The sequence below is a fragment of the Marmota flaviventris genome, chromosome 1, assembly GCF_047511675.1.
Source record: "Marmota flaviventris isolate mMarFla1 chromosome 1, mMarFla1.hap1, whole genome shotgun sequence".
Taxonomy (NCBI): domain Eukaryota; kingdom Metazoa; phylum Chordata; class Mammalia; order Rodentia; family Sciuridae; genus Marmota; species Marmota flaviventris.
In genome coordinates this window covers 40,328,379-40,354,714 of record NC_092498.1, presented here as the reverse complement: position 1 = coordinate 40,354,714, position 26,336 = coordinate 40,328,379, and the positions used below count along the sequence as shown (strand labels likewise).

At 33.6% G+C, this 26,336-nt stretch overlaps 1 protein-coding gene and 1 long non-coding RNA gene across 3 annotated transcripts in view; one reads left to right on the top strand and one right to left on the bottom strand.

The window, feature by feature from the left end:
- Positions 1-299: 299 nt before the first annotated feature.
- Positions 300-25,792, bottom strand: Tmem106b (transmembrane protein 106B). Its single transcript, XM_027926420.2, has 8 exons — positions 25,639-25,792; positions 23,135-23,356; positions 20,083-20,146; positions 13,600-13,759; positions 7,735-7,875; positions 7,424-7,473; positions 6,670-6,723; positions 300-5,760 (listed from the first exon to the last, which is right to left on the bottom strand). Exons 2-8 carry the CDS (start codon positions 23,352-23,354, stop codon positions 5,622-5,624), a joined length of 828 nt encoding a protein of 275 aa, XP_027782221.1. The 5' UTR covers positions 23,355-23,356; positions 25,639-25,792; the 3' UTR covers positions 300-5,621.
- The window catches only part of LOC139705799 (uncharacterized), a 159,397-nt gene continuing 158,848 nt past the window's right edge, over positions 25,788-26,336 (top strand). The window contains exon 1 of one of the 2 annotated variants that reach the window (XR_011707644.1): positions 25,788-25,935. This is a non-coding gene — a long non-coding RNA (uncharacterized lncRNA). Of the gene's footprint in view, positions 26,296-26,336 lie in introns of both variants that reach the window. The other variant, XR_011707643.1, reaches the window with a different exon arrangement.

Genomic DNA, 26,336 nt, shown 5'->3' with positions numbered 1-26,336 from the left:
GAACTTAGATAATGCAAAATTCTTCATATTGGAGTAAGGACTTGGGCTTTATTTTCCGTAAATAAGGGATCCACAGCAACAGAGATTTCAAGTAGGAGATTCCAGAGATATTACAGAAGTAGAACAGATAAAATTTGATAACTGATTGAAAGCTAAGTGAAAGAAAGAAATAGAAGTGAAAGATGAGGCTGAAATGGAGTTCAGTAAGGACTATAAAGATTGAAGAACTTAAAAATGGACTTTCAGTATCTCCACTCATTTGTTTATGAAAAGGGGATTTCAAAAGCATAACCAAGATATTTGACTGATACAAATTTTATTTTTCATGCTAAAATTTTTTATAAATTTCATTTTGTCATACACAATTACAAGAGTGACAGTTACAACTGAATTAAAAAAATAGGATTTGGGGCATTTCTATTCATTTGCTATTATCAATAAGCATGTTTTATTACATGAATAGCAGTAATAGTTATAATTACATAATTACTCGATAAGTAAATTTAATAAATGTGCTATTATAGAAGTCACTACATAATATAAACAAAGTAAAATGCCAAATATATTTCACAATGAGAACTGAGAGTTAAAGTCTAATAATACCATCATTGCAATACCTGACCAAGTGGGTCATGTGAATGAGCAAGCATTCCAAATCACTGTCCAAAATCTTTTTTAGTTCAGTTCTAGAAGAAAATGTAACATAAAATACAAAGACATGGCTTGCTGTTATCTTGCATCTAAAATCAGCCATTACATAATGAAATTTTGGATCTTTTGCAACTTGGTATTTGTTCCACCTCACACAACAATTAGAAGATAAATAGCACTTGTAGTACTTAGAATCACCCAACCATAGCTGATACAGTATCTCCCAGACTTCTAGTTTCTAAAATTCTGGGGGAAGTGGGACACTTTGAACTGTAATAGTCTACATGGTAGTAATATTACCTTTGCGCCATTGGCCCAATACTAATTCTTTTTTTTAGTATACAAAATATGCTGAAAACATCTCTCTTAATTAAACACATTTCAATTAATGTAATTAAATAGAAGGCAACAACTTCCTTCTAGAACAGTTAGATTTAGCTATGAAAAACTTGCCATGTATTAGGTAAATTAACTCATGAAATATTTTTTAGGGTTAAATACAGACCTTACTATGTTCTTCAATTTAGAATCTATGCTAAACGTGTGTAAAAAGAACTATAGACATAATTGTACCAGCAGTTCAAAAAATGGAAACTACCATTTTTATCCCTATAGTGACTTTATTTCAGTTGATTTTATCCAAATTAAGGATAAATTTCAAGAAGCCACTATGAAATTTGTTTTCTTAACAAACACAAAAATACACAAATGTTCATTCTAATCAAAGGTTTCAGATGACAACTGAAAGTTTTTACTTTGATATGAGTACATCTGGAATACAGGAGTTAAATTTTGATCCAAGCACATCACAAACATATGTTGTTTTAATGTGACAATAAAAATTTTAAAGAAATATTTAACAGTCTTTTTATCCCACCATTTTGAGCACATATTTTTTTTTCTTAAAAATAAAATGGTTTACAGTAAACATCTCATTTAAAATCTGATTTTACAAAAAAGTGAGAGAAATAAAACTAATTACTTTTAGATGCACTTGAGCCAAGTAGTTGCTGCTTCTAGTTACTGTGAGCTAGAAATCATTACCTGGTGACATTATGGTAAGTGACCTTTTGGTTATAATCTAGTAACTTGATGTTCACTGCATATTGCTTATCAAAGAAGACTGGTATATATTGGAAAATTCAGAAACTTACATCATTTATAAAGTACCTAACTGAAGCGATTTTCTTAAATAAGAAAAATTATTATATAAAGAACTGTTTTTTCTAACTACTTTGAAAAACAAAGAAAATGGGGGAGAGTTAGATACATGGCCTTCAATGAAATATCCATAATTATATTGCAATAATAAGGCTAAGAACCACAAAAGATTCATTAGGCCAAAGTTTCAAGTCTCCTAATATGTTACTTATATTATGTTTGACAGTTACTTCCTACCTATTTTTATATTGTACTGTCATTTCCAAACTATACACCAGAGGATCTGAGGTGAGTTATATTTTGTTTTTGTGAAATTTTTTAGAGAAAATAATGACCTCATTAGCTTAAGCAAACAAAAACTTACACACAAATAAAACTACAGTCATTTAAATGTTATATACCACAGTAAAGATGGTCATTTAACAATTTTAAGAAATTTATCTGGTATCTAATATTTTCATACTGTTCTTATTTCAAATGTCAAATGCAATAATCACCATTATTTATAAATAATTTACTGATACCATGTCAGTTTTATCTTTATTGGAATGATCAAGGAGCATTAAATCTTAATGAAAAATAAAGCTGTAGAATATTCTCTAAATATCCTCATTTAAATATTTCAGGGAACAACTTAAAGCCACCATAATCTTATTTCATCAGTTCTATTTTGATTGTCACTATTAACCAAGTGAACTTTTCTCTTAATTTTTCATCCCACTAACCTGAGTAAGTAGAGCTTTCCAATGAACATTTTAAATGATAGGGCATAGAGGTGAGACACAGAATAACCCGGTATAGCCCCAATTAAATTATGTACTAAATGTGTGATCTCATAGTAAGTCCCTCAATATGTCCATGCTGCTCTTGCTTCTAGGTGAGGATCCTATCATCTTCCTTTGGAATATGATCTAAGAAAAACTGCAAAAGAGGGCTAAAAGTAGCAAATGTGTAATATACATAATATTGACACATAAAGGCTTTTTACAGTGTTGGATTTTGTGAGAATAACCTAACTATTAAATTGTAACTTAAGTTATTCCTGAAAACATTAGAAAAATGTTGTAATATCATTATCATGTCCCTGGGTAAGGTTTAAGAGCAATTATAAAAATATATTAATACCTATCCTATTCTAGTGTGTAAGAAACCACACTGGACATTGACCTAAGAAAAACTAAAAGTTTCATGCATTATTTCCAGATTGATGTTTTTATGGCTATATTTTTGCCTCTCCTGTAATTTTATTAATTTACAGCCTGTTTTGTTCTAGGCTTATTCTTATAGTTACTCAACTCTCTCTGAACATGGTCATAGTGATTTTTTTTTTTTTTTTTTTTTTGTCTTCTACTGGTCTTTTTGCTTTTTTTAAATTCTAGGGTTTTTTTTTTTCCTGATTCAATCTCCATTGAAACTAGATACAACAAAGAGTTTTCATTTTAAATAGTAAAGAAAAGACATTAAAAATTAAATCATACAAAATATTCTTCCACTTTCTTGCTTCTTCAGGGGATACTATGCATGTACTCTAAGAAGGATAAGAGTCATAAACCATCAGAAAAATCTGTTTAATTTATACTCTGTAATCTTCCAAAGTTAAAACATGTAGAGCAGAAAAATCAGAACTGATTATCGTATGAGGCATATCTAAGGAATGACTCTGAAGAAATGAATGGTGACACTGATGTAAAGGGAACACAAAAGCAGGGTGGAACAAACAGAAGTAATAAAAGTTCTGCAAGATTTTTTTTTTTTCCACATGGAGGGCCAAGGAATACTATATCTCTAGTTTACTAGCTAAATGTGAAGCTGGTCAGGGATGGAGAAACAGAATTAGAAACCCTCCTACAAATACTGGCAATTTTTGAAGTCACAGGATTAGAATGTTTGATGCAAAAGGGGGCCTAGGTCATTCATAGAAATAAATTATGTCAAAATGAGAGAATGTGGAAAAGTAACAGGAGAATAATTTAAAAACATACAAACACAATCAATATCAGAGAAGTATGTGGTTTCTAGAAAAATGGGAGAAAACACAGCAGAAGAAAAATGAAAGTAAAGACTGGGTTTGACTAGAAAGTCTGAATAAATTTAAATGGGCGATCTGGGTTTAAAGTAAGAATGGCCCAGTTAACAATGGATTAAAAAAAGAATAAGTGGTAGAAAGAAAGAAAGAAAGAATGAATGAAAGAAAAGAGAAAAGAAAAGAAATATTCTACTCACTTAAAATGTCTACTCAAGAAAACTTGGAGTAAATGATCTGATAGCTAAGGGGCGACCTGAGTGTGTTTAAAGGTCAGAATTAAACAATTAAAGTTTATATTTTATACTTGAAAGAACAGGCTGTTTCAAACCTGCTAGGCACTTGGGGATGGGGGAAGGGAAACCTGATTTCTGTCACTAGGGAACAGAAAAAAATCAACCTCTACCCATTTACATTTTTTGGCATCATACTCAGCTCTATGCTTAGTGGTATGTATTTAAAAATTCCTTAGAACCTGGAAAGTTAAAAGGCAAAAAGACCAAATGGAAAATGGTACTGGAAATATAAAACAGCAAAATGAACATATCAATAATTTATACGTGAACACAATTTTAAATAAAACTAAAACCAAAAGCATATAACTTTAGAAATGGAATCGCTAGAAGGCATCATCATATCCATGTGATGTGCAAAATGATTAGATTTTTAAAACCATAATATAGGTTTTATTTTTATATAGCCATGGCTATTTAATGGCAGAATTTCTTGAATAATTTCTATCAAAGAAATAATTTCCATATCTACAACATTCATAAAATTGGCAACTGGGTACCTATTAGTTGTGAAAAGTGTCTGCAACATTTTTTTAGTATGGAAAGCAACATAAAAAAAGTGAAGCATCAAAATAGTTTATTTCAAATCTGTTTTATGCCAGATCTAACATATAATTGGTATCTATTCACACTGTATAGGTTTCTGAATTTCATTTCCTATTTTCTTTATTTTTATGATCAACTTGCTTAAATTTTGAACCTGTACCACTTCATTTGATGTTTATTAAACCTGATAAAAAGCCATGCATAGTTTATTTACAATATTGTACATTAAAGGACTATGTTTAAAGATCACAGGAAAATTTCACAAAACTATAACTAATAAGGGAAGACACATGAAACACTTCAGAAGTTTTTAATAATTTTAGGTGCAGAATTTTGCAAAGATTATTTTGGTTGGTAAGTATTAGACAATCACTAGTTTGAAATAAGACAAAATCATGCAAATGAGTAGAATTTCAACAAATTAAAAGCTAAAAATATTTAGCTAAAAGCCAAAATACTGTGTAGTTGAAATACTACCATGTAGTAATGGGAATTTATAAAATAGGAAAAAATGATTATTTTTAAAAGTTTTCCATGAATAATAGGCTTTCAGTAATTTTCTATAAAAACATTCAGAACATAAGTTTCTTAAATTATGTTTAACACCAAAGTCATGTTGTCAGTAAAGGTATGAATTGGAGCTATGACTTTTAAACAATTATTAAGTATAGTATAGAAGTCTCAGTTTTTCCCTTTGTGTCAGGGGAAAAGAAACCGAATCAGTAAATTCATATTCAAGTAACAGATCCTGGTACAAATATATCATTAACACAGAATGGAGAGATGCAATAATTTCAAGTCCACATACTTTTAACCAAACTCTTAAAATAGAAGTGTAAACTTTAGGTTTGTTCAACTTAAGATCTCCTATTAGGAAATACCTCCTTCTTGAGAGTTTGGAAAATATTTGAGTATACTGTCTTCTCTAGTTTCACTTCCTTCAGTTTTTACTGTTGTGGCTGAAGAACATTTAGATATTCAGATTGCCCGAGCTGGTAAGTGGTGTTCCTTCCACAGTCGACATATTGGTACCTCTCCTGGGATATCTGTTCAGAGTGGCCAAAGTATGTTGTTGTCACGGTAACTCTAAAAATAAAATAAACAGGGAGAAATGTTCAATAGTTATATGAAAAGGTTTTCTACAATAAGACCATTTTACACATAAATATCTTTTCCAGGGATTTATTATTTGATTAATGATAATGTTGTAAACATGGTCGTCTTAGAGAATATGTCCCCCATGGACACACAAAAAGAGCTATCTGAGAAAGCTGTATGCAAATAATTACATATAATGAATATTTTAAAAATAGTTATCTTTAAGTTTAATAATATATAGTTCCCTCATCATAAGAAACATGTTAATCAAATATCAATTAATAGCCAAAATAGCAAACTTATAGCCAACAATATTTATTGGCTTACACAACATCCATTTTCTAAAGTAATAACATTACTTCTCCTTGTTGCTGTTTGAGATCATTTATCAAGGTACCAAGGAATTGGATGTTGAGCTTCATTCTCCCTGTTCCAAACCCTGCCATTTTTCTGAGCTCCTTTTTTGGGGGGGGTGGGGAGAGAACTAGAGATTGAACTCAGGGGCACTTGACCAACCCAGCCCTATTTTGCATTTTATTTAGAGACAGGGTCTCACTGAGTGCTTAGTGCCTCGCTTTTGCTGAAGCTGGCTTTGAACTTGCAATCCTCCTGCCTCAGCCTCCTAAGCCACTGGGATTACAGGCATGTGCCACCGCACCCAGCTGAGCTCTTATAATACAGATTCACTATTCGGTAGCCATGTGATCCTTCATTATTTCTCAGAACAACCATATCCTAATTTGTTAAGTGTGCTAATATTTAATTATATATCATTTTTATAAAGACTTAAAACTCTATTGAGATGGCATTTGTAAAGATGTTGTTTATAATATAAGCTAATGGTATAAATCTAAAATTTTTATAAAAAATCTTTTTCAAGAAAATACTTATACTTACTGCATCATGAGTACAATGTTATGCACTTTGATGGATATAAGTGTGCAGAAATCACTGTTAAAGAAATTAAAAAGCGAATACAACATATATTAGTACATCACAAATTTAAAATTTTTCTGTGTTAAAGCTAACAGAGATATTATTAAGAATACTATTTAAGAAGTATATTTTGATTGAATATTTTCTATGTTCTAAATAATGACTGGTATATTCATGACTTTTTATTCTAAATATATTTATGCATTCATCACTGAATTTATACAGTTATTTTAATGTGTGCTACAATTACTTTTACATTTTGCTTACCTTTTAACATTTTAGTAGCCAGTTTGCTAGTTACCCAGAAATTATATATCAAAAGATGATGAAATTTATAATTAATTATTTTTATTTAAGAAAACTTATTAATCATTTATACCCAATTTAAAAGTTTTAAAACTTCAAATCAATATTTTTAATCTTACTATACTAACACATTAATATGACACTATGTTTTATATAACATAATGACTAAAAGTATAAAGTGACATATATGATCCCCTAATATGATGCTAAAAAATAAATAAAAATAAATTTCATGTATATAGGTATATATACATAAATTTTATTTATGTTCAGACAGGAAGATGAAAAAAATGATATGAGAGGCCAGAAGAAATATTGCAAAATGTCATATTAACAGATAAGGGTATAGAAATTTTAAAAGAAAAAGTATATACAGATTTAATAATAAATTATAAAAATCAAAACTTACTACATATAACTCATTTCTTCTGCTATAATAGTAGGTACTGTATAATCAATCTGAAAGGCAAAATAAATAAAAGGGTAAAGAATCAACAGAGAATTGGATCCAAACATAAAAACTTCAAATATATGTCAAAAGTTCAATGAATTAGAAATCTTCCTTCTGAAGAACTTGATTCTAAGATTTTTATCTTATACATGTAACTCATTACGAAATCAAGTTTTTGAAGAAATCTGTAGCCCCCCTTCCCACATAATATGATAGACAAGGCTGAGACTGGTGTAACTCATTCCAAGTATTTCAAAAGTGAGGCTTACTTGTTTCATATCAAGTGGACCAATATTGGTTATGTTGTTTAAGCGTGCCTTTCCGATAACTGTTTTTGAAAACTGTACTTGAGCAGTGATGTTTTCAACTTCAACAGAATAATAGTTATTATTCGTTATATTTAATGTGTTCTGCAAAAGAAAGGAGGCAGAAATTGTACATTTACTTGAAAAAACAAATATGCATTCAAAATTAACAAGGTAAATAACTTCAGCTGTGGCTATGCTTCATTTATCGAAAGGGAGAATAGTATCACCAAAAAATGTCAAAGAACATTAAATGAACTGATTATTTGGCTTTATGCATGAGTATTTATGCCTATAATAAAAAATTTTAAAAATAGCCTCAGAAAATATGTAGTGGAATGTGGAACAATGAATTGCAAGAAAATGTATTTGTGGTCTTAGCAAAAATCAACAAAAATAATTTAAAAATTTCATCCACATTTTTACTAACTTTCATACATGTTTCCACCAACTATATTAGTATTTCTGATTCTATTAAATATAAGATGGGCACTTAGAATGTTAACAGTATTGAAATAAACTTTTTTGTTTAAAGGAAATTGGTATGTTAACTTCACATGCTAATGGGCATTTATACCAGCTCACCATGAAGATGTAGGTTAGATTCAAGCATGGTTGTACACAAATGTGGTTGCATTATTCCTGTACTTATATGACAGATGAGGTTAGTTTCCTCATTTCTAATTCACAACGATAAACTCAAATTACTTTAGAAATTAGCCAATGAAAATAAGAAAAATATTAAGCTAAGAAATAACAGATAATAAGTAAGACATTCAAACCAGGAATAGGAAAAGATCCCATAAACAAAATCAACAGACATGAAATAATAAATATAGAAGAAAGATTTATAAGGCAAATAGCAATAGTTATCATCTATTATATACAAGAAGCCCTTAAAATTTGGATGGAAAAAAAAGACAAAGGTCAAATTGAAAATAAAAATCAAAAATGTCATACAAGGAGATGCATAAACATATCAAAAAGGACAAATCTAAAATTTTCAAATTCATTTATAGTTAGGAAAAAGTTGATTTAAGTAAAAACAGAATATTACTTTATATTCATCAGGCTAGTAAAATTTGTAGAAAGTGATGAAGTCTATTCCTATTAGGGATATGGTCAAAGATTTCTTTTTACATTACTGGTAAATATTAAATGTGAAGTGTTACAGCCTTTTTGATAAATAATCCAGCAATAAACAAAATTTATGTAAATCTTATGTAGCCATCACAATGAATGGATTAAATCTAAATCAGATCAGAAGTTATTTCCACAATGTATTAACAAGTGAGAAAACCAAGGTGTATAAAAATGTGGGAAAATATTATGTTTTAAAACAATTTTAATCTAAACATGTAAATCTGTATGTATATTAATATCAATATGGAGAAAGAAATGAAAGCTATAATAGAGGATAAGTGGATAGAAATCAGTCTTAGTAAAAAAAGAGTTAAAAAAAAGAATGTACTAGAGATTAGCAACCAATTATCATATTTATATTTTCATTAAATTATTATATTTATAATCATAATGGAAATTTTTTAAGATTCCATAACATGGCAGATATAGGTTTTGTTATTTATTAAGTTGTTAGTATTCATGTCAATTTCACTTCTAGACAATAGGAAAGGGGTGGTTAATTTGAGGTCAATGGATCTCCTGAAGCAGACTAAGAAATGGGATTGAAGAGAATATTAGAACCCTCTCTATATGCAAAATAATGTTGGTTTATGTGTTTTTTTGTTACAAGTGTCCATAATTGTCATTAGAATACCAAAGGGAAAAATGATGCAAAACAAGTTGAAAACAAAAATACTAGGAGACTTAGAAAAAGATATATGGAGTGTTAGAAAACACAACGATAAACGGTGAAAAAACAACAACAACAACAACAAACTAATAGGATGAACGAAAATTTGGCACTACAGGGAAGATTTTTTTCAATCTTTTTTTCTTTCTTTTTTTTTTGCAGTCTCTGGTGATAGAACTCTGGGGTACTCTGCTTCTGAGCTACACCCCCAACTCTTTATTTTCAGACAGAGTCTTGATATGTTGCTGAGGCTGTCTATGAACTTGAGATCCTTCTGCCTCAGCCTCCCAAGTTGTTGGAATTGCAGACCTATGCAACAGTGCTTGGCTACAGAGCAGTTTTTTTGTACTGAAAGCAGTAAGGATTGATTTAATTTCTAAGTCAAATGGGTAAACAATCATCAGCTTTAAAATAAAAATAACTTAATCAGAGGTGTTAAACTATCTATGATCTTGAATTGACAAATTTACTTTCAGTATTTTATTCTAAAGAAACAACCTGAAATAGAAACAAAGTTTAAGCACAAAGATGTTTTCTGAATAAATATTTGTAATAATAAAATTCACAGAAAGGACTACATGTGACAATTTAATATGGAAAAATGTGGTGTGTTCTCAGTTAAAATGTGCATGTGTATGCATGTGTGTATGTGTCCTTTATATATAAATATATAAGAGAATGACAACAACTGTTAATATAATGAATATGTAATATGTGAATGTATATATGCACTGTCAGAAAATATACAAATATGTTATAGTTAACTATGTTACAGTAGGAGTAAACATCTTTATATGTCATAGGAATTTTCAATGTCTAATAATAACAATTACATAGTTTCATAAGCATAAAGACAGAAAGTGTGACTATGATATTGTGACATATATTTTTTGGTTTTTACCCACTCTTCCTGGCATAGCCCTTGTTATTTCCTAAATGCTAGAACAACATGGTTAAAGTATCTGTCCTTTTATCCTTGTTCCTGAAGCAGCTGTGAAAAAGCTTCACAGCAATAAAGGTGAAAGAGTCTTTTGTTACAATGCCAGGACGCATCAGGTCTCAGAAGGCACAATCTCTTTCTTGACCTTCCCTTGCCCACCTTTCACGGGCTCCTTCTTTTCCCCATAGCAGAATGTAGAAAGTGGAATTTTCTTTCCTAATGTTAGTCACAGAAACTAAAATCATTCTCTAATCTTCCCCTGCCTCTATTTCTTGGAGATGGCCATTAGGAAATTCTCTGATTCACCTTGTCTGAGAGATCATAAGACCCTAACTTCAGAAGGGGTCTGCACCATCCCTGGAATAAAGGGGTGCTGCTCAGAGAGGCCAAGCAGAATTTGTACACACAGGTCTTGTTGGGTTTCCTCATTCAGTTCATATCCATTTTGTCCAATCAAAACTGTCCATCTTCAATCATGCGTATGTAATGAACCCTCCACAGGAGACCAAAAGAATAGGGCTCAAGGCATTACTGATATAAGAACACATGGAAGCTTACAGGAAGGTGAAATGAACTCATCCTGTACAAAGGGTGGTGCACTCCTACTCCCCAGAGTCAGAGTCCTGCTCACTGGAACCTCCAAGACTCCTATATATCTCTATCTGGCTGGTTAGTTACATGCTTTAAAATATCCTCTATTGTCAACCAGTGATTATACGTATATTGTTTCCCCAAGTTCTATGAGCTGCTCTAGCTATTAAATCTGACCCAAGCAGAGGGTTGTGGGAACCCCAAATTAACAGCAATTGACATATGAAGTGGGGAGCAGCCTGGTGGGACTAAACCTTCAACTAGTGAGATCTGATGCTACCTCCAGGTGGAGTCTGTATCCTCCAGTATCCTCTGCAGCACTGTTATAGTTTGTATGTGAGGTATCCTCATAAAACTCATATATGAGATAGTGTGAGAGGGTTCAGAGGGGAAATGATTAGGTTTTGAGAGCCTCAAGATTGAGGCAAATTAATCAGCAAATTAATCCCTGACAGTACTGACCAAGTGGTAACTGGAGGCATGTGGGGTGTGGCTGGAGGAGGTGGGCACCGGGGGTGACTTTGGGTATATATTTCTGTCTGGTGAGTAGAGTCTTTTTCTCTGCTTCCTATTCATCATGTAAGCTACTTCTCTCTGCCACACTCTTCATCCATGATGTCCTGCCTCACCTTACACACCAAGGAATGGAGCCAGCCTCTCATGGACTGATACCTCTGAAACCATAAGCCCCTAAATAAACCTTTCCTTATCTACATTTGTTCTGCCCAGGTTTTTCAGTCACAGCAGTAAAAAAGTTGATTAAAACAAGCACTGACTGCCTACTTGGTGATGGGGAGAAGCCCCAAATATCATGGGATCATAGAAGTAATCTATATTGTTTATGTATAGTAAGAGAAACTGCTTTTTTTCTATATCCTCATTAACTAAAGGAAGAAAAAAGTAGTATATATATATCATTACTTACATTTCTATTTATTTTTTTAAAAGGCAATATAATTCTGCTTTTCAAAATATTGTATGGAACCTATTGGCCTCTTATCTTAGTGCCTGCTAGTGAAGCCTAATTTCACCTAAATAGTGCTCTTCTTATTAAATGTTCAATTTTTCTTAATTGAATTATGAGGCAGTATCCCTAAATGTGTGAATTCCTACATGATTATTTAAACTAAAATATCATGTTCTTATTCAAATACATTGAATTTTTTTAAAGTCACTTTTTTAAATTTATTATTATTTATTTGCAGTATTTAATACCAGAGCAGACTTTTCAAACAGGCCAAAAAAATCTGGGTACTTTTTTAAACAGTGTACAAAAAGAAAAATATCTTCCTTGTACAAAAGGGCTATTAAAGTGAGAAAATGATAAACAATAATTTCCCACCCATATATAATGCTTTATAATTTAATTAGCCTTGTTATGTTTTATTCACATACATATTTTTCCCAAAGATATAGTTTGTTTTTAAGCCCTCAGATTATCAACTTTTGATATTAAGCAATGAGGATAAATGGATCCATGGAAGTTCTTTTTTTTTTTCCTGTAATTAGGGAGCAATACCATTTTAACACGCTATTCCCCTTTACTCTCTATCCCTCCAAAACTTTCTCCTCCCAAGTACCACAACAGTCATCTGCCACAACATTAACTACTTGTTTCTACAAGGAAAATCAACCAATTCCACTGTTACAACCAAGCAGATTACTGCCACACTGCCACACCTTGGGCCTGAAGCTATAAATGACTATGAAAGACATGACTGATATATACATTCCCTTCTAATGACAGGGATAGTAATCTATGCTCTTTTTATTTTAGTTATTTATTTTAAGATAATTATTTTACACTGAAGCATTATAGTTATACATAATAATGAGATCTAGTTATATGCATGTACAAATATGGCATAAGGAATCCTGGCTCCTTTTAAACAAATATTAATGTGTAAAAAACAGATAACCCAATCTGATTTCTTTATTTTGGGAATGGGAGGCTAAAAGTTTCTTTTGAAAGTACTGTACTGGGAAACACAGAGGACATTTTCACATATACCAACATATGACAGAGAAATCAAAGAGCTATATGCATCTGTACTTTAAACACAATAAAGATATGATCTACTAAAATAATGAGAATCATATTTCCCAAAATGCAAGGGAGTGGAAATGGTACATTTATTACATCTACTGAATCAACTATGTTAATACCTTGCTTGGATGTATTTGGAATCAAATGTTGAAAAGTAAATTATTTGTAAGACTTTTTTTTTCTTTGTCATAAATTGTTCAGTTTATTGTACCCTCTGAAAGAAATCTCCAAATGTCAAATAATTCTGTATACACAGAATTGCCAGTATTGGGCATTTTCAGCAGAATCAGACATGATAGAGAAGGGTCAATATAGCACAGACAAACAAAAAGTAAATCAGCCTGTGTCACATTTAACAAATATTATCTCAATACTAAAGGTGCTGCTTAACAAGATAAAAAATGAAGTAAAATATTTTTAATACAAATTTGTACTTACTGTGATATTTAAATATATAGTTCGCTTTTGAACATCATAACTGACATATGCTGATTTTACGCCAATGTATTTCACGTCGATAGAGCGAGGGAAAAGGAAAAACACAGCCAATCCAGAAAGGAGCAGACAGACAAACACAGATGCCATCACATACAGCTTTCTGAAAAGCAAAGGGGAATATTTAAATGTATGAGAATCAAAAATTATATAACATAATGTTTGGAGAGAGATTTTCAACTTGAATTTTTCTTCCATATATCACACTGGGAAAGAAAACATGTATACTTTTACCATATTCTCATACCCTAAAACTATTGGGGTGAGTTGCTCTGAGTCTAAAATGTTCTCCTTAGAAGATGAATTCACCCTTTTGGAGAATGGTATTTCAGGCTTACAATAGTCCATTTACTAAACTGATTCCCGAACATGCTTCATATTAGAATCAAGCTTAGGAGCTTTACAGAAATAGAGATTTCAAGATTTCCTTCTCACTACACTGAAGCAGAGTTTTCACATAGGAGTTTCACAATCTTAAGATCCCCTAAAGTCACAGCTCATCAGATAGGCCTATGAAGTTCTTAAAAATAAATATATAACGATTTGTCCCATTAATCTCACTGAATATGATCAGTCTTCTGAGTTTCCTCAAGCCAAAATATTTATAAACTCAGTTTAAAAAATATTGCTTACACTAGTCTAATTGGCTTTGAAGATGTTGTTACACTGTTTTTTGAAATGAATTAAAAAGATAATATTAAGCAGTATAAGACAAGGGCAAGGGAAAAAATAGCCCCCACCCCCCGCAAAAAAAAAAAAAAAAAAAAAAAAAGGCTAAAACACGTGCCTTTGCTATCCTCCTAATGCCCTAGAAATGTCTCTTCTTATTTTCTTTCCAATCTCCACACAAGAAAATTTCCTTTTTTTCTTCAAGGTTATCCTCTTAACTAGAGATCCAAATTTCCTGATTTCTTCAATATAGAGTCCTCTGCTGAAAGTCCCTTGTTATTCATCTTAAGTCTTACATGTCACTTATTTCATCTTCTTTATATTCTAGTCATAACAAAAAAATTCATTTTATCTTTTCTTCCACTTTCTCCTCCCCCAAAACGTTCTATGCCTTGATGAAGTTAATATTTGTGTACCTCAAAAGAGCCTCCTGAGGATGTATTCTTTTTTTTTTTTCAGTATTTTAAGTTGCTTACAGTAAAAACAAAAAAGTGCAAAATGGTTTATTAAAAAAACTAAAACAAGTAAATAAAAATTTGCCACTTACTGTTAAATCCATGCTAATATACTGAGCAAACAAACCAATTATCACTCATTTGTTTTGGACTTTCTCAGTCTGAGTAGGGCAGTGATCACTATTGGATTACTAATAAGTACTTTGAATACATGTTTATAGTACCTACAATATACCCAAATACCTAAAAGAAATATAAAAAGAGTTTAAAATCAACATGATAAAAAAAATCTGAACTTCAATGGATTTTCTATACAATACTGTTTTATTTTTAATTACTTGTGGGCAGATGAGTCCACCAGAATCAATTTAGCGCTTAGGGCCTATAAGTAAGCCTTAGTTGTGAATATATGAACCAGTGTTCTAAATTACTTTGCATATTCAGTTTAAACCATAGCAAATATTGAACCTGATGGGACAATAAAATAACATTCCATGCGATATTTCATTCCAAATTGAAAATGTGGCTATTTCATGACAATGTACATAGATCTTTATTATAAAATTAATTAGTCCTGTTTTTCCTTATGATCCTAGAGAAAGCAAGAAAATCCTGGTACTTACATAGTGTTAATGAAGTTGTGTGGTATATGTGGCATCAAGTTAGAATTTAATTACCTCCATTCCCTACCTGCACTATTTAAAGTAATTAACTCTTTTACTTTAAAATCTATAGGTTTTGAGGATTAAATAATATAGCTAAAGTATATAGCCAGAATAATAAATAAATAATTTCATAACTACTTCAAATATAACTTCAACTCATATGCAAATAAAGACCCAAAGTTGTTTCTAAAATAATATTATTTTAATACAAGTTGAGAAACAACTTTCTGGCCTTTCTGGAGTGAGCTCTGCAGATTATTTTCTCTGCTTCTACAGAGTGGTCTTCCCCAGGTTCAGGGACTTTGTGACACACTACACTGATGAAAACTGAGCAGCAAGTTAAGAGCAGTCTCTGCAGCTCTCCACCCTCTGCTGCTCTGCCCTGCTTGCTCCAATGATCTTGCTTCCAGGACTCACATAGCACCAGCTTCTTGCACCAGGAAGACTGCTACACTCTGCCTGGGTTCCTTTTCTTGTGCTGTAGTCTGGAACCTCTTTCCAGACAATTAGTACAATTATAGGGCTTATCACATTTGTTTTCTTTTTTCAAGGAATGACTGTCCTGTGCTGTCTGATGTCAACTGTGAAAGTATTATCTCATGTATTTATCCAGTTTCTTAGTTATAGGAGGATAAATTCTTAGTTAGGAGGATAAATCTAGTCTGTTATTCCATCTTCTTCAGAAGTGGAAAGCCAATTGATTTGATTGTATCTTTTTGCTTTTATGCTGAAAATCTTGTTCCTTAATGGCATTTACATACTTACTTATTTGCCTTATGTATAATAATTTCAAAATTATATCAATAGTACTCCTAACAATGCAACTATTGAATACATTTTAACATTTGTTGTGGTTCCCTTAGATATTTATAATGTATCATTAAAAAGTAACATTCAAAATACAATAATTTCACTGTGCCCTGCCCGGCCACCTATAAACCCAGTGGCTCAGAAGGCTGAGGCAGGAGGATCACCAGTTCAAAGACAGCCTCAGCAATGGTGAGGCGCTAAGCAACTCAGTGGGACCCTGTCTCTAAATAAAATACAAAATAGGGCTGGGGATGTGGCCCAGTGGTTCAGTGCCCCTGAATTCAATCCTGGGTACTCCCTCCCCGCAAGAAATACAATGATTTCAAGTTATGTGTTTTAACTTTAATGTACAATATATAGATACACACATATACTATATATATGCAAATAATAGATAACTATAAATATGTATGCATACATGTAATATACATATGTACATAATTCCAAAGGTCAAACAACACACACACACACACACACACACACACACACAGATTTTACTTGCTTACCTGCTCATTCTTCAAAGTGAACAGGTAAACCAATTTTATCATTTTTCATTTATCAATGTATATGTTTTGTTTTTTTTTCCCAAGAAAACAGTTTATTAAAGACAATGTTCAGCTGGGTTGTAGCTCCTGCCTGCAATGCCAACTACTTGGCCCAGGTCAGAGGATGTCCAGTGCAGGGAGCCACCTTCCCAAGCAGATCTCAGCAATGGCTAAGCCTCTGGCAGTTCCCCACACACCCAGTCTCCCCTGGGGGCCCTTTGGAAAGGGGGAATCAAAGGCACAGGGAACCCAGACAACACTGAAAAGTCTGTAAATCTCTGAATTCCCTCTGTAGCTGAGGGTTAGGTTTGGATATTTCCCCAGTTGGAACGTGACTGGCCACTAGAAATTAGGCATATTGAAAACAGGCTAGAGTTAGGGATACCCAGTAATAATGCCTCTAGGGGAAACCACATTCCCATCTCACCCCTGCATGTCCTCTTTAGTGGGCTTCCTAGTAGCTTAATAGGGTCCATGAGACCAGGGTTCTCTACCCCCACTGGCAACTCAATATGCTAGTCTTATCTTCATGTGAACAATTAGCTGAGGCCGGGGTGGGCAGTGCTTAAGCCTGTAATCCCCAGAGGACTGCAGCAATAGTAGGCGAGCCTGGACAATTTAGCCAGACTGTCTCCAAGGGCTGGGATGTGGCTCAGTGATTAAGACCACTGGGTTCAATTGCAGGAACCAAAGAAGGAAGAATTAGCTTACTCTGGGGGCATGAAGTCTTATTGAGGGCTGGACATTGGTGCAGAAGTCGCAGACATCCAGAAGTGTGGCTGTGCAATTCAAAAGGCACACTGGCTCCCTGAGGCCTCCTCAGACAGCAAATGTATATGTGTTTTCAAATAAAAATTTGTTCTGGATTTTACACAGTTCTCCCTTTTTTCCATTCTAATACTGTGTAAATGTAATAATTTACTAGTTCTCTATTATTGGCTACTTTTGTTGTTTCTATTACACATTGGCATATTGAATAATTTGTGCAAATGCCATATACTATATTTGACAACTATCCTTAGAATAAATTTTTCCAGGACCCAAGAGTAAATGCATAAGTAATTTTGCTAGATAATGCCAAATTCCCATTCACTAGAAGGGATGAGTATATGTGTTTTCCCTTAGTGTTGCCAACAAAATATGTTGACAAAATTTTGTACTTTTGCCAATCTGATAGAAATAGTTTCTCAGTGTAGTTTTAATTTGCATTTCTTTTATGAATAAGATTGAACATTTTTTTTAATTTAAAGGTCATCTGCATTTCTTTTTTTGTGAAATAGCTGTTCATAGCTTCTGTTCTTTTTTCTTTTGGTAATTGGCCCTTTTCTTCTCAAATTTTAAAACTCTGTGGAGGAAGGGTATTGGCCCTGTGTCTAATATGATTTGCAGACATTACTTCCTAGTTTGCCATTTGTGTTTTAACTTTAATTAACATTTTGTTTTCAACCTGTAAAAGTTTATCTACACTGTTTAAAATTTATTTATCTTCCTTTCATCACTTCTGGATTCTAAATCATAGTTGGAAAAATATTCCCACTCTCAGGTTATAAATGCTTTAACCCAAATTGTTTACATCCTCATATGTCACATACATTTTATAATAAAGGGTTAGATTGACTGTTGGTAAAATTCTTCGTTCATTTTATTTCCATAATTACTAAATGTGCTATGCTTCAGCTTATTTATTCAAAACACTGTCATCAAGAAGTAATGTGTCAATTTGGTTGTACCCTTAATGAATTAATTGATCATTTTGCCTGAATGTTAAAAGAGATTTTTGCCCTTTTTTTAATCTTTAAAGTCTAAAAACTTTATTAGTCTGAGTTATTTTTAGGATGGTGGCATGTCTTTTTAATATGTAGGGTCATGTCTTCTTTTGCTTTGGAATGTTTTCCTGAATTAAACCTTTAGTTATTTGTTCAGTTGTATTTCTTTGATTTTCTTCTTTGTAGGAGCTCTAATGACATGCATGTTCAATATTCTTTATATTCTATGTAATTTTTTTCTCAAATCTTTCTCATTAATTTGTCTATATGCTTTCATTTACTCCTGTTTACTCTCAATTTCCCTTACTTCACTATTTAGAATATCTTTTTGCACTTGTGTTCTTCTAGTTTTTTTGGGGAAAAACATATTTTTCTAATTATTTTAAAGGGTCTATATGGTTCACATTCTCCTACTGTTTAGTTATCACATTTGTGAGCTTTTTAATTTCTGACTTAGACAGTTCTGTCATTTAGCTTCTATATTTTCCTTAATTTTTATAGTACATTTTATATTAAGTTCTCATCTTTTTCACAAGCTTTTATTACCTGTTAGAAATTTTTGGGGTTCCATCCCTGTTGTTCAAATTTAAATAAGAAATTTTTTTTGCAGTTGTAAAAGAATGTTTCATGTAGGGAGATGGAGATGGGACAGGGTTCTAGGTTCACTGCTCAAGGGCTCATCTCCATTAAACAGATGGCTTCCATGCATATTCACCTCATAGATCTGAGATTCACTCCCTAGTATTTGAAACCTTTCTCTTATTTTTAGTTCCTGCCCAGCATGAGTGGATCCCAACCCTAACATGTGTGTGTGTGTGTGTGTGTGTGTGTGTGTGTATGTATGTATGTTTTTTTCCTCCCTTCTCCTTAGAATGTATGTCTTTCCTTTCATAAATGTTTCTGTTGAGGTCGTCTAAGGTTTTGGAGGACTGAGGATGGTCTAGTACCTTATGATTTTCTCAAGCCCTCTATGGCATTTTTGAACTCTCTCCAAATTAGAGCATGTACAGTGTTCCCATTTTAACAAGTTATTTTTGAAAGTATTCTGAGTCGGGTTCTTTTCTTTGGGACAAGTATCAAGTATTTACTCTGTACATCAGGATTCTTAGAAACTCCCTTTCATTTCCTTTTACAACTGCCACATAGCTACTAAGCATGTTCGGTTCCTTGTCATCACCATAGTCTGAATACCCATTTTTATTTGTAGTTGATAGGAACACCTTATTACCCATTTTTGGATAAAAAGGATGTGTATGTGTTTCCTACTATTATTCTAAATCTGATTTAATAAGAGACTTGAGACTATGAAGATACCACGCTGCTTTTCAGACCTTTCCCAGACAGGAATCCTTTTGTATTCAATGACATGAAGCATATGATGGAATAACTTTACAAGTGATAACATCTTTCCTCTTAGTAGTCTTAGAGTAATTACTTATACATAATTTGAAAATAAAAAGATAAAAAAAACAAAAACAAAAACAGAAAGCATTGACATTTTCTCATAAGCACTTACGTTCTTCTTGGTCTTAATCTCTGATCACTATATGGAATCAATGCCACCAACTGGTTTTCTTGCCCTTAAAGTAAAAGCAGATTTAGAGATTTATTAACATGATTAAATAAAAATAGTGATACTCCATTATAATCTGATTTGGAAAGACCAGAATACCATTTGGCTCTCATCTCATTTCTTAGTCAACAGCTCTCCAAATTTTCAAAAAAGTATACAGCGAAAGTGTACCATGCTTTTTCACGTTAGATGTTTAGCTAATAAAAATATATAATAATGAAGGCTCTGTTACTGTTTTATCCACTGAAAAAAATCTAAAAAGTCCTAGCTTTCAAATGATCAGAATTTACCAGGCCTTCCCTCAACTCCACTGTTTCCCATTAAGACTCTGATTTGGTGACATAGTATAGTGATAAAGCCACATCAGTGTTTATGGTAGTGTAATTCACAATAGCCAAGTTATGAAACTAGCCTAGGTGCCCTCCAATAGATGAATGGATTAAGAAAATGTGATTTTATATATATACATACATATATATGTACATACATATATAGTAGAGATTTTCTTAGCCATAAAGAAGAATGAAATTATGGCATTTATCAATGGGTGGAAATGGAGAACATCAAACTAAGTGAAATAAGCCAGATTCAGAAGTCAAGGGTTGAATGTTGTCTCTCTCACATGCAGAAACTAGAACAAAGTAAGGGGGAAAAAGAGGAGAGATCAGATACCATATGTATAGAAGGAAGACCAGTGGAAGACAGAAACTGCGGGGAAAGGAGGAGGGTTGAGAAAAAGGAGAAGTAGAATGAATTTGACAAAATTATACTATGTGCATGTATAAATATGCCACAGCAAATGCCACCTTTATGTGTATTTATAAAGCAACAATTAAACATAAATACATAACTAAATAGAAGCAAGACCAGTAGAGTACAGGAAGAGTAAAGGGAAGAGGAGGCAACAGGGACTAAAATGGAACAAATTAAATTTCATACATGTATATTTATGTCAAAATGAACCCAACGATTGAAAAATCATATATTAGGGAAATACAGTCACAGGCTTGAGAATAAAAAGAAAAGAAATGAGAGAAATATAGTATGATTCTTAGTATCATTAAGGACCACTTGAGATTAGTAATGAGACCAGTGACCTCTTAAAGCTTGAGACTTAGAATATATCCATTTTTATTTTCAAGTGGAATAGTACAAGAACCTCTAAAGCAAAAGAGGTTTCAGGAAAGAGAGATAGCAACATGTTTTTCTGCTGTCATTCAGATAACCAAATCAGAGTCTTTGTGTGTGGTATGTGTGTGTGTATGTGTGTGTGTGTGTGTGTGTGTGTATGTATACTTTTATTAATTAATACTGTATTTCCCTAATTCACACCCTCAATACAACTTTTTAAAAGCACAATTTCATAATTTCAACTTTAGTCAAATTTTTAATATTTTCTCTCTCATTGTTATTCTTGATTCATGATATGTAATAGAACAGAACTTTCACAAGCCTCTATTACCATATTGATAAGAATTCTGAGATGCCCTAAATTAAGTCACAGGCCAGAGAATGAAGAGAAAAGAAATAATTCACAGAATCAAGCTAAATCAACAACAAAAACCTTTCTACATTCCTTTCCTTATGGTGAAGATTATCTATCAAGGCTACATTTCATTCTGCTTTAGGAACTATCCAACCATAAAGTAGTAAAAATTTCTCTTTTTAGATTATCATCCTATCCCAGGATTTTGCCTGCTTTATGTTGTCCTATCCTCAAATCTACAGCTAATATAGATTCAACATAAATAATTTTATGTCTCTTCTCCCAAAATTTTATTATAAAATACCTTGGCCCTAAGGTCCAGTATACTTTATTTTTTTTTTTATTTATTTTTTTATTGGTTGTTCAAAACATTACAAAGCTCTTGACTCCACACTGATGAAGGCTCGTTCTTGCACTTGAATTCTAGATCCTTGTAAAAACTGCTTATTAAAAGTACTTACTTTGATGTCAAATAGGCATCTGCAAGCACATATGTCCAAAACTGATCTCCTAATCCGTGTTCTGACAATTATACACAACTCTTCTTTTCTCTGCTATAATAAACTGCTACTCCATTCTCTCTGTTGCTCAGATGAAAAAATTTAGAGCCAAGCTTGATGACTTTCCAAACTATAGCCGAGCTGCCAAAATTGGTCACATCTCAGAAACATAACTAGATTGCTCAAACAGCATCCCCCCCATCTCTTGTGCATTAATTTCTTCACATACAAATTTTTTTATTCTCAACTAGCTATTATTCCCACAAAGATAAAACCATTGTATTCACTGGCCAATGCAAATGTAAACTATTTCACCTCTAACTCAAGACATTTCTCAGACACTTTGGTATAACTTCTACTGTTAATCTATCTTTCTTTCAGTGTCTCTCCAGGGTCACAAGTCTACTTACCACAGAGAACAAAAACAGCCCAAGGTGACTTTATTATTTTTACTTATTCCACAGCAACTAAAATAGTCTACAATGAGCACATTTCCCTCTGACTTTGCCTATGGTACACCACAAACTGAATTTTTTCCCCTACTTCGCTCAACTTCATATACCTTGAAATTCCCTTTAGGAAATAGCTAACTAGGACATGGGCAACGTACTACTATTCTTTAGTAGTAAGTAATGAAATTACAAATGTTGGATCACCAAATTACTTAAATTGTTTCCAATAAGCCGATGTTGCAAGGCAATTACAATATGACCTCTAAAGATGGCAAACAGCACTATAAACTTTTCAGTGAAATGACAATGCATATTGCTATAATAGAAAGCAGGAAAGAAAAACTACTGGACAAGTGAAACCATTTTCATGACTGTTTTAGGAACCTTCATATATTTTTTTTTTTTCGCTGTGTCCCTTTGACTGGATAACTGATAAGCAGTTTTAACTTTAATTTTGAAGCTTTTAAAATTGAGTTGCTTAGACCCAGAGGTTCTATAATATTCAAGCAAATGTCTAAAATCATTCTTTAAAGGAAAAATAATATAACAACACATACCCCTAGGAATTCTTCCTGTTCCTTGACAAGTGGGACAAGTGACACTATCTCTTCCTGTAAATTCCACATATGGAAACTGAGAGACATCTCCATTTCTTCCATCTTCATTATGGACTTCATTATTAACCAGTCCATTTCTCATGTTTTCAGTCGATGTGATTCCATCATAAGAATCTTCTTTACTTGTATGCAAAGGCAAATGAGAAAGAGACTTTCCCATGTCTAATGAAAAAGAAAAATCTTACAGTAAACCTCAGGGGGAAAAAAAGTACACTTAAACTCTATGAGACATTTATGCTAATCTAATTACTTCAGAAGAAACTTGAAGAGAAAGTTCAAACTACTTTTCATATTAGAATTAAACCCAATCAAAATAATGTCTGAAACAAGGAAAACATTTACTAGAGTCCAAAAGAGTTCTTCATGCTACTGGGGAAAGAACGCAGGACCTTGGGAAAGCTAGGTAAGCACTCTACTACTTAGCCATATTCCCCAGCCCTCAGAAATGTAGGAAAAAAGTCTACACCTTCTTAAATAAAGCAAAGACACATCCTACCTTTTCTTAGAATAAAGCAAAGACACATTCTACCTTCAAACCAGTTGGCACTAAACGCAAAAGTGCTTTAGAGAAATGAAACTAGTTATTATAGGTATCACTAGGTAATTTCAAAGTAGTACTTTTTACTCATTTAAAATTCACACTACTGAGAAATCTTCGCTTCCATTGTTAGATTTCTTATTGAGAATACTCCAAAAAACTAAAAAATTCCAAATCATAGATATTCTTCTTTTGTTCAACACTTGGCAGTTAACATTATAAATTTAAAATTCTAAAATACTAAATATAATTTACCAATACAAAAAGCAAAATTGAGAACATTAACTTCAAAATTTTAGGATAACAGTATCAAAATAACATGGAAAAAATAAAATATGAATTCAAAAGCCAAATAAAAATAAATAATTATTAGGACCTCTCCAAAAAACGCCTGCAGTAACATTGCAGTTAAGCTTATACAATTTCAAGGCTAAAAAGAATTTTGAAAGTCACCTAATACAACCTGATGATATTTTGAGAAAAAAAAATAAAAGGGGAAAGCAAACTTGAAAAATAACACAATTCCACTCTGACTAAATTTGATCAAGTACAGATTATTATAGACATTCATACATATATTTCTTTTCAAAATTCTCATTTATTTGAATAAGGAAAACTGACACTATTTCAAATTACCCCACAGTATGAAAAAAATTTGCTTTCTAAAATTGGTATACCACATATTTGTTGAAGTTACTCATAATGCAAGGAGCAGAATGAAGAAATCATACAAGTTGAATACAAGCTTAAAATTGTAGAAAATGGAATAAAAATATTTTTTCATTATTAAAAAATATGTACACACTGTCCACATAAGTTCCAAAACATAAATGACTCATGCTTCCTTAAAAAAAAAAAAAAAAAGTATTAATCTGGCTCACTGACATTAAGTGAGGGCCAAACCGCATTTGCCAGCCACAGGTGGTTCAGGGGTGAATGCTAATCATCACTGTCCACACCCACTGTGACCTTGGAGTCTTGGAACTACCAGAACTAGGATCAGTCTCAGAAACAAGCTTTCAGGTGCACCCTTTCTGGGGTGTCAACACACCACGGGTGGAAGGTGCACCCTATTGGAAAGCCTTAGGGGAAATGACTCAGAGGACAAGCCAAGTGGCTTTTGGTCCTGGCCTGTTTTCTATTCTAATGTAACCAACCACCTTGATTGATTCTGCTTTAGGCAGGTGTTTGGACAATCGCCCAGACTTTGCCAGGTATTAAGAATCCCTGCCTTGCCTACTACATTTTCTTCACAACATTGACAAATTTAACCACTTTATTCTTGGAGACCTATTGGTATTCATAAGGAATACTAGACCCCTTTCTCCCTTCCTCCTGCTCAATATTTCTATCGCAGTCTCTTGCTGAAAAAAAACCAACATGGTTCTCAGGTTCTGTTTCGAGAGAGGGGGGGAAGATGAATACAACACTCTAATTTAAATAGATCGTGATCTTTCTGTGCATAAACTGGTTATAGTTCCGAAAGGGCACGAAAACGAAGAAAATCAGCACCTTTCAAAAAGCTCCATATACAAAACCCAGGACATAGGCTACTCTGTAAAGGTTAAACGTAAGATCCAGGCAAGTGTGCAAGAAAAGAAAACCGTTTCAAGAACAGAAAAACCAAGGGCCACCTGGCCGTTCGAGGTGTGGGGGCCTGGACTCAAATCTCAAGCGCCAGGAGGGGACAAAGCCGGTAGCTCCCAGGCAGGAGGCTGAGTGCGGGTAAGAGGAGGTGACAACACCTTCATCACTAGCCCAGCGCGGCGCCGCGACATCCTGCGGGCCCTGATTCCCCGCAGCCTCCCCTCCTCCACCTCCTTGACAGGCCCGGCTCTTCGCGAGGCGCGCAGCTGGGCCCCGCAAAGGAAGGGGGTCTGGGCGCTGCGCGTCCGGGGTCGCTCACCGGCACGCGGGGCGCTGCGCAGTTCCGGGCTGCTCCGGGCCGGATAGGCCCGAGGACAGGGTCACGGAGTCCGCAGTCCCAGTTGCTGGGGGTTGGAGCGAACGGCCTAGAGCGTCCGGCAGCAGCCGAGATGGGCGGGGGAGGGGCGGGACAGCGAAGGCCTCAGCTGAGCCAGGAGCTGCGGCAACCTGCTCCTGCGCCTGCGCAGAGCGCGCCCGGAGAGGCGGGGGTGCTCCGGGAACGCGCTTGACAGTGGCGTCCTTTCCCAGGCGACCTGGAGCCCGGAAGCGCGCTGCCGTGAGTGTGGACTTGCAGACTTTGGTGCCGCTGGGAACCTAGACTTACTGAAGTTTGTCCGCTCTGTTTTTGTGTGACTTAAGAATAAGTCGCTCTTCGTTTACCCGCTCTCAGACCATTTCCTTTTGCAAGGGGGAAAAATATCCACCGTTTGACTCAGTTTTCAGCTGAGCAGACTCCTTTCCCAGGCTCTGGCAGTGGTCTCTAAGACTAGGAAAAACTGGTTAGAAGTTTTAACATACACCTCTGGCAGCTAAGAAGTTCCATGTATTGAAACTTCAAGCAAAAAACAGTTCCTTGGTTTTTGCTTGGTCTTGGTTTTGCTTAAGCTGCCTTCCCTTCCACCGCCTTAACTAGATGGTGAGTTACCCCGTGAGATCCCAGCTCCAATCCAGTCACTT

What these genes read in the sequence shown, in the direction of transcription:
- Tmem106b (XM_027926420.2), bottom strand. Translation starts at nt 23,354, where the DNA reads ATGGGAAAGTCTCTTTCTCATTTGCCTTTGCATACAAGTAAAGAAGAT. An exon ending in AACAGGAAGAATTCCTAGGG is followed by an intron (nt 20,147 to 23,134) that starts GTATGTGTTGTT and finishes TTTTACTTTAAG; the next exon opens with GGCAAGAAAACCAGTTGGTG. An exon ending in AGATTAAGACCAAGAAGAAC is followed by an intron (nt 13,760 to 20,082) that starts GTAAGTGCTTAT and finishes TTTGCTTTTCAG; the next exon opens with AAAGCTGTATGTGATGGCAT.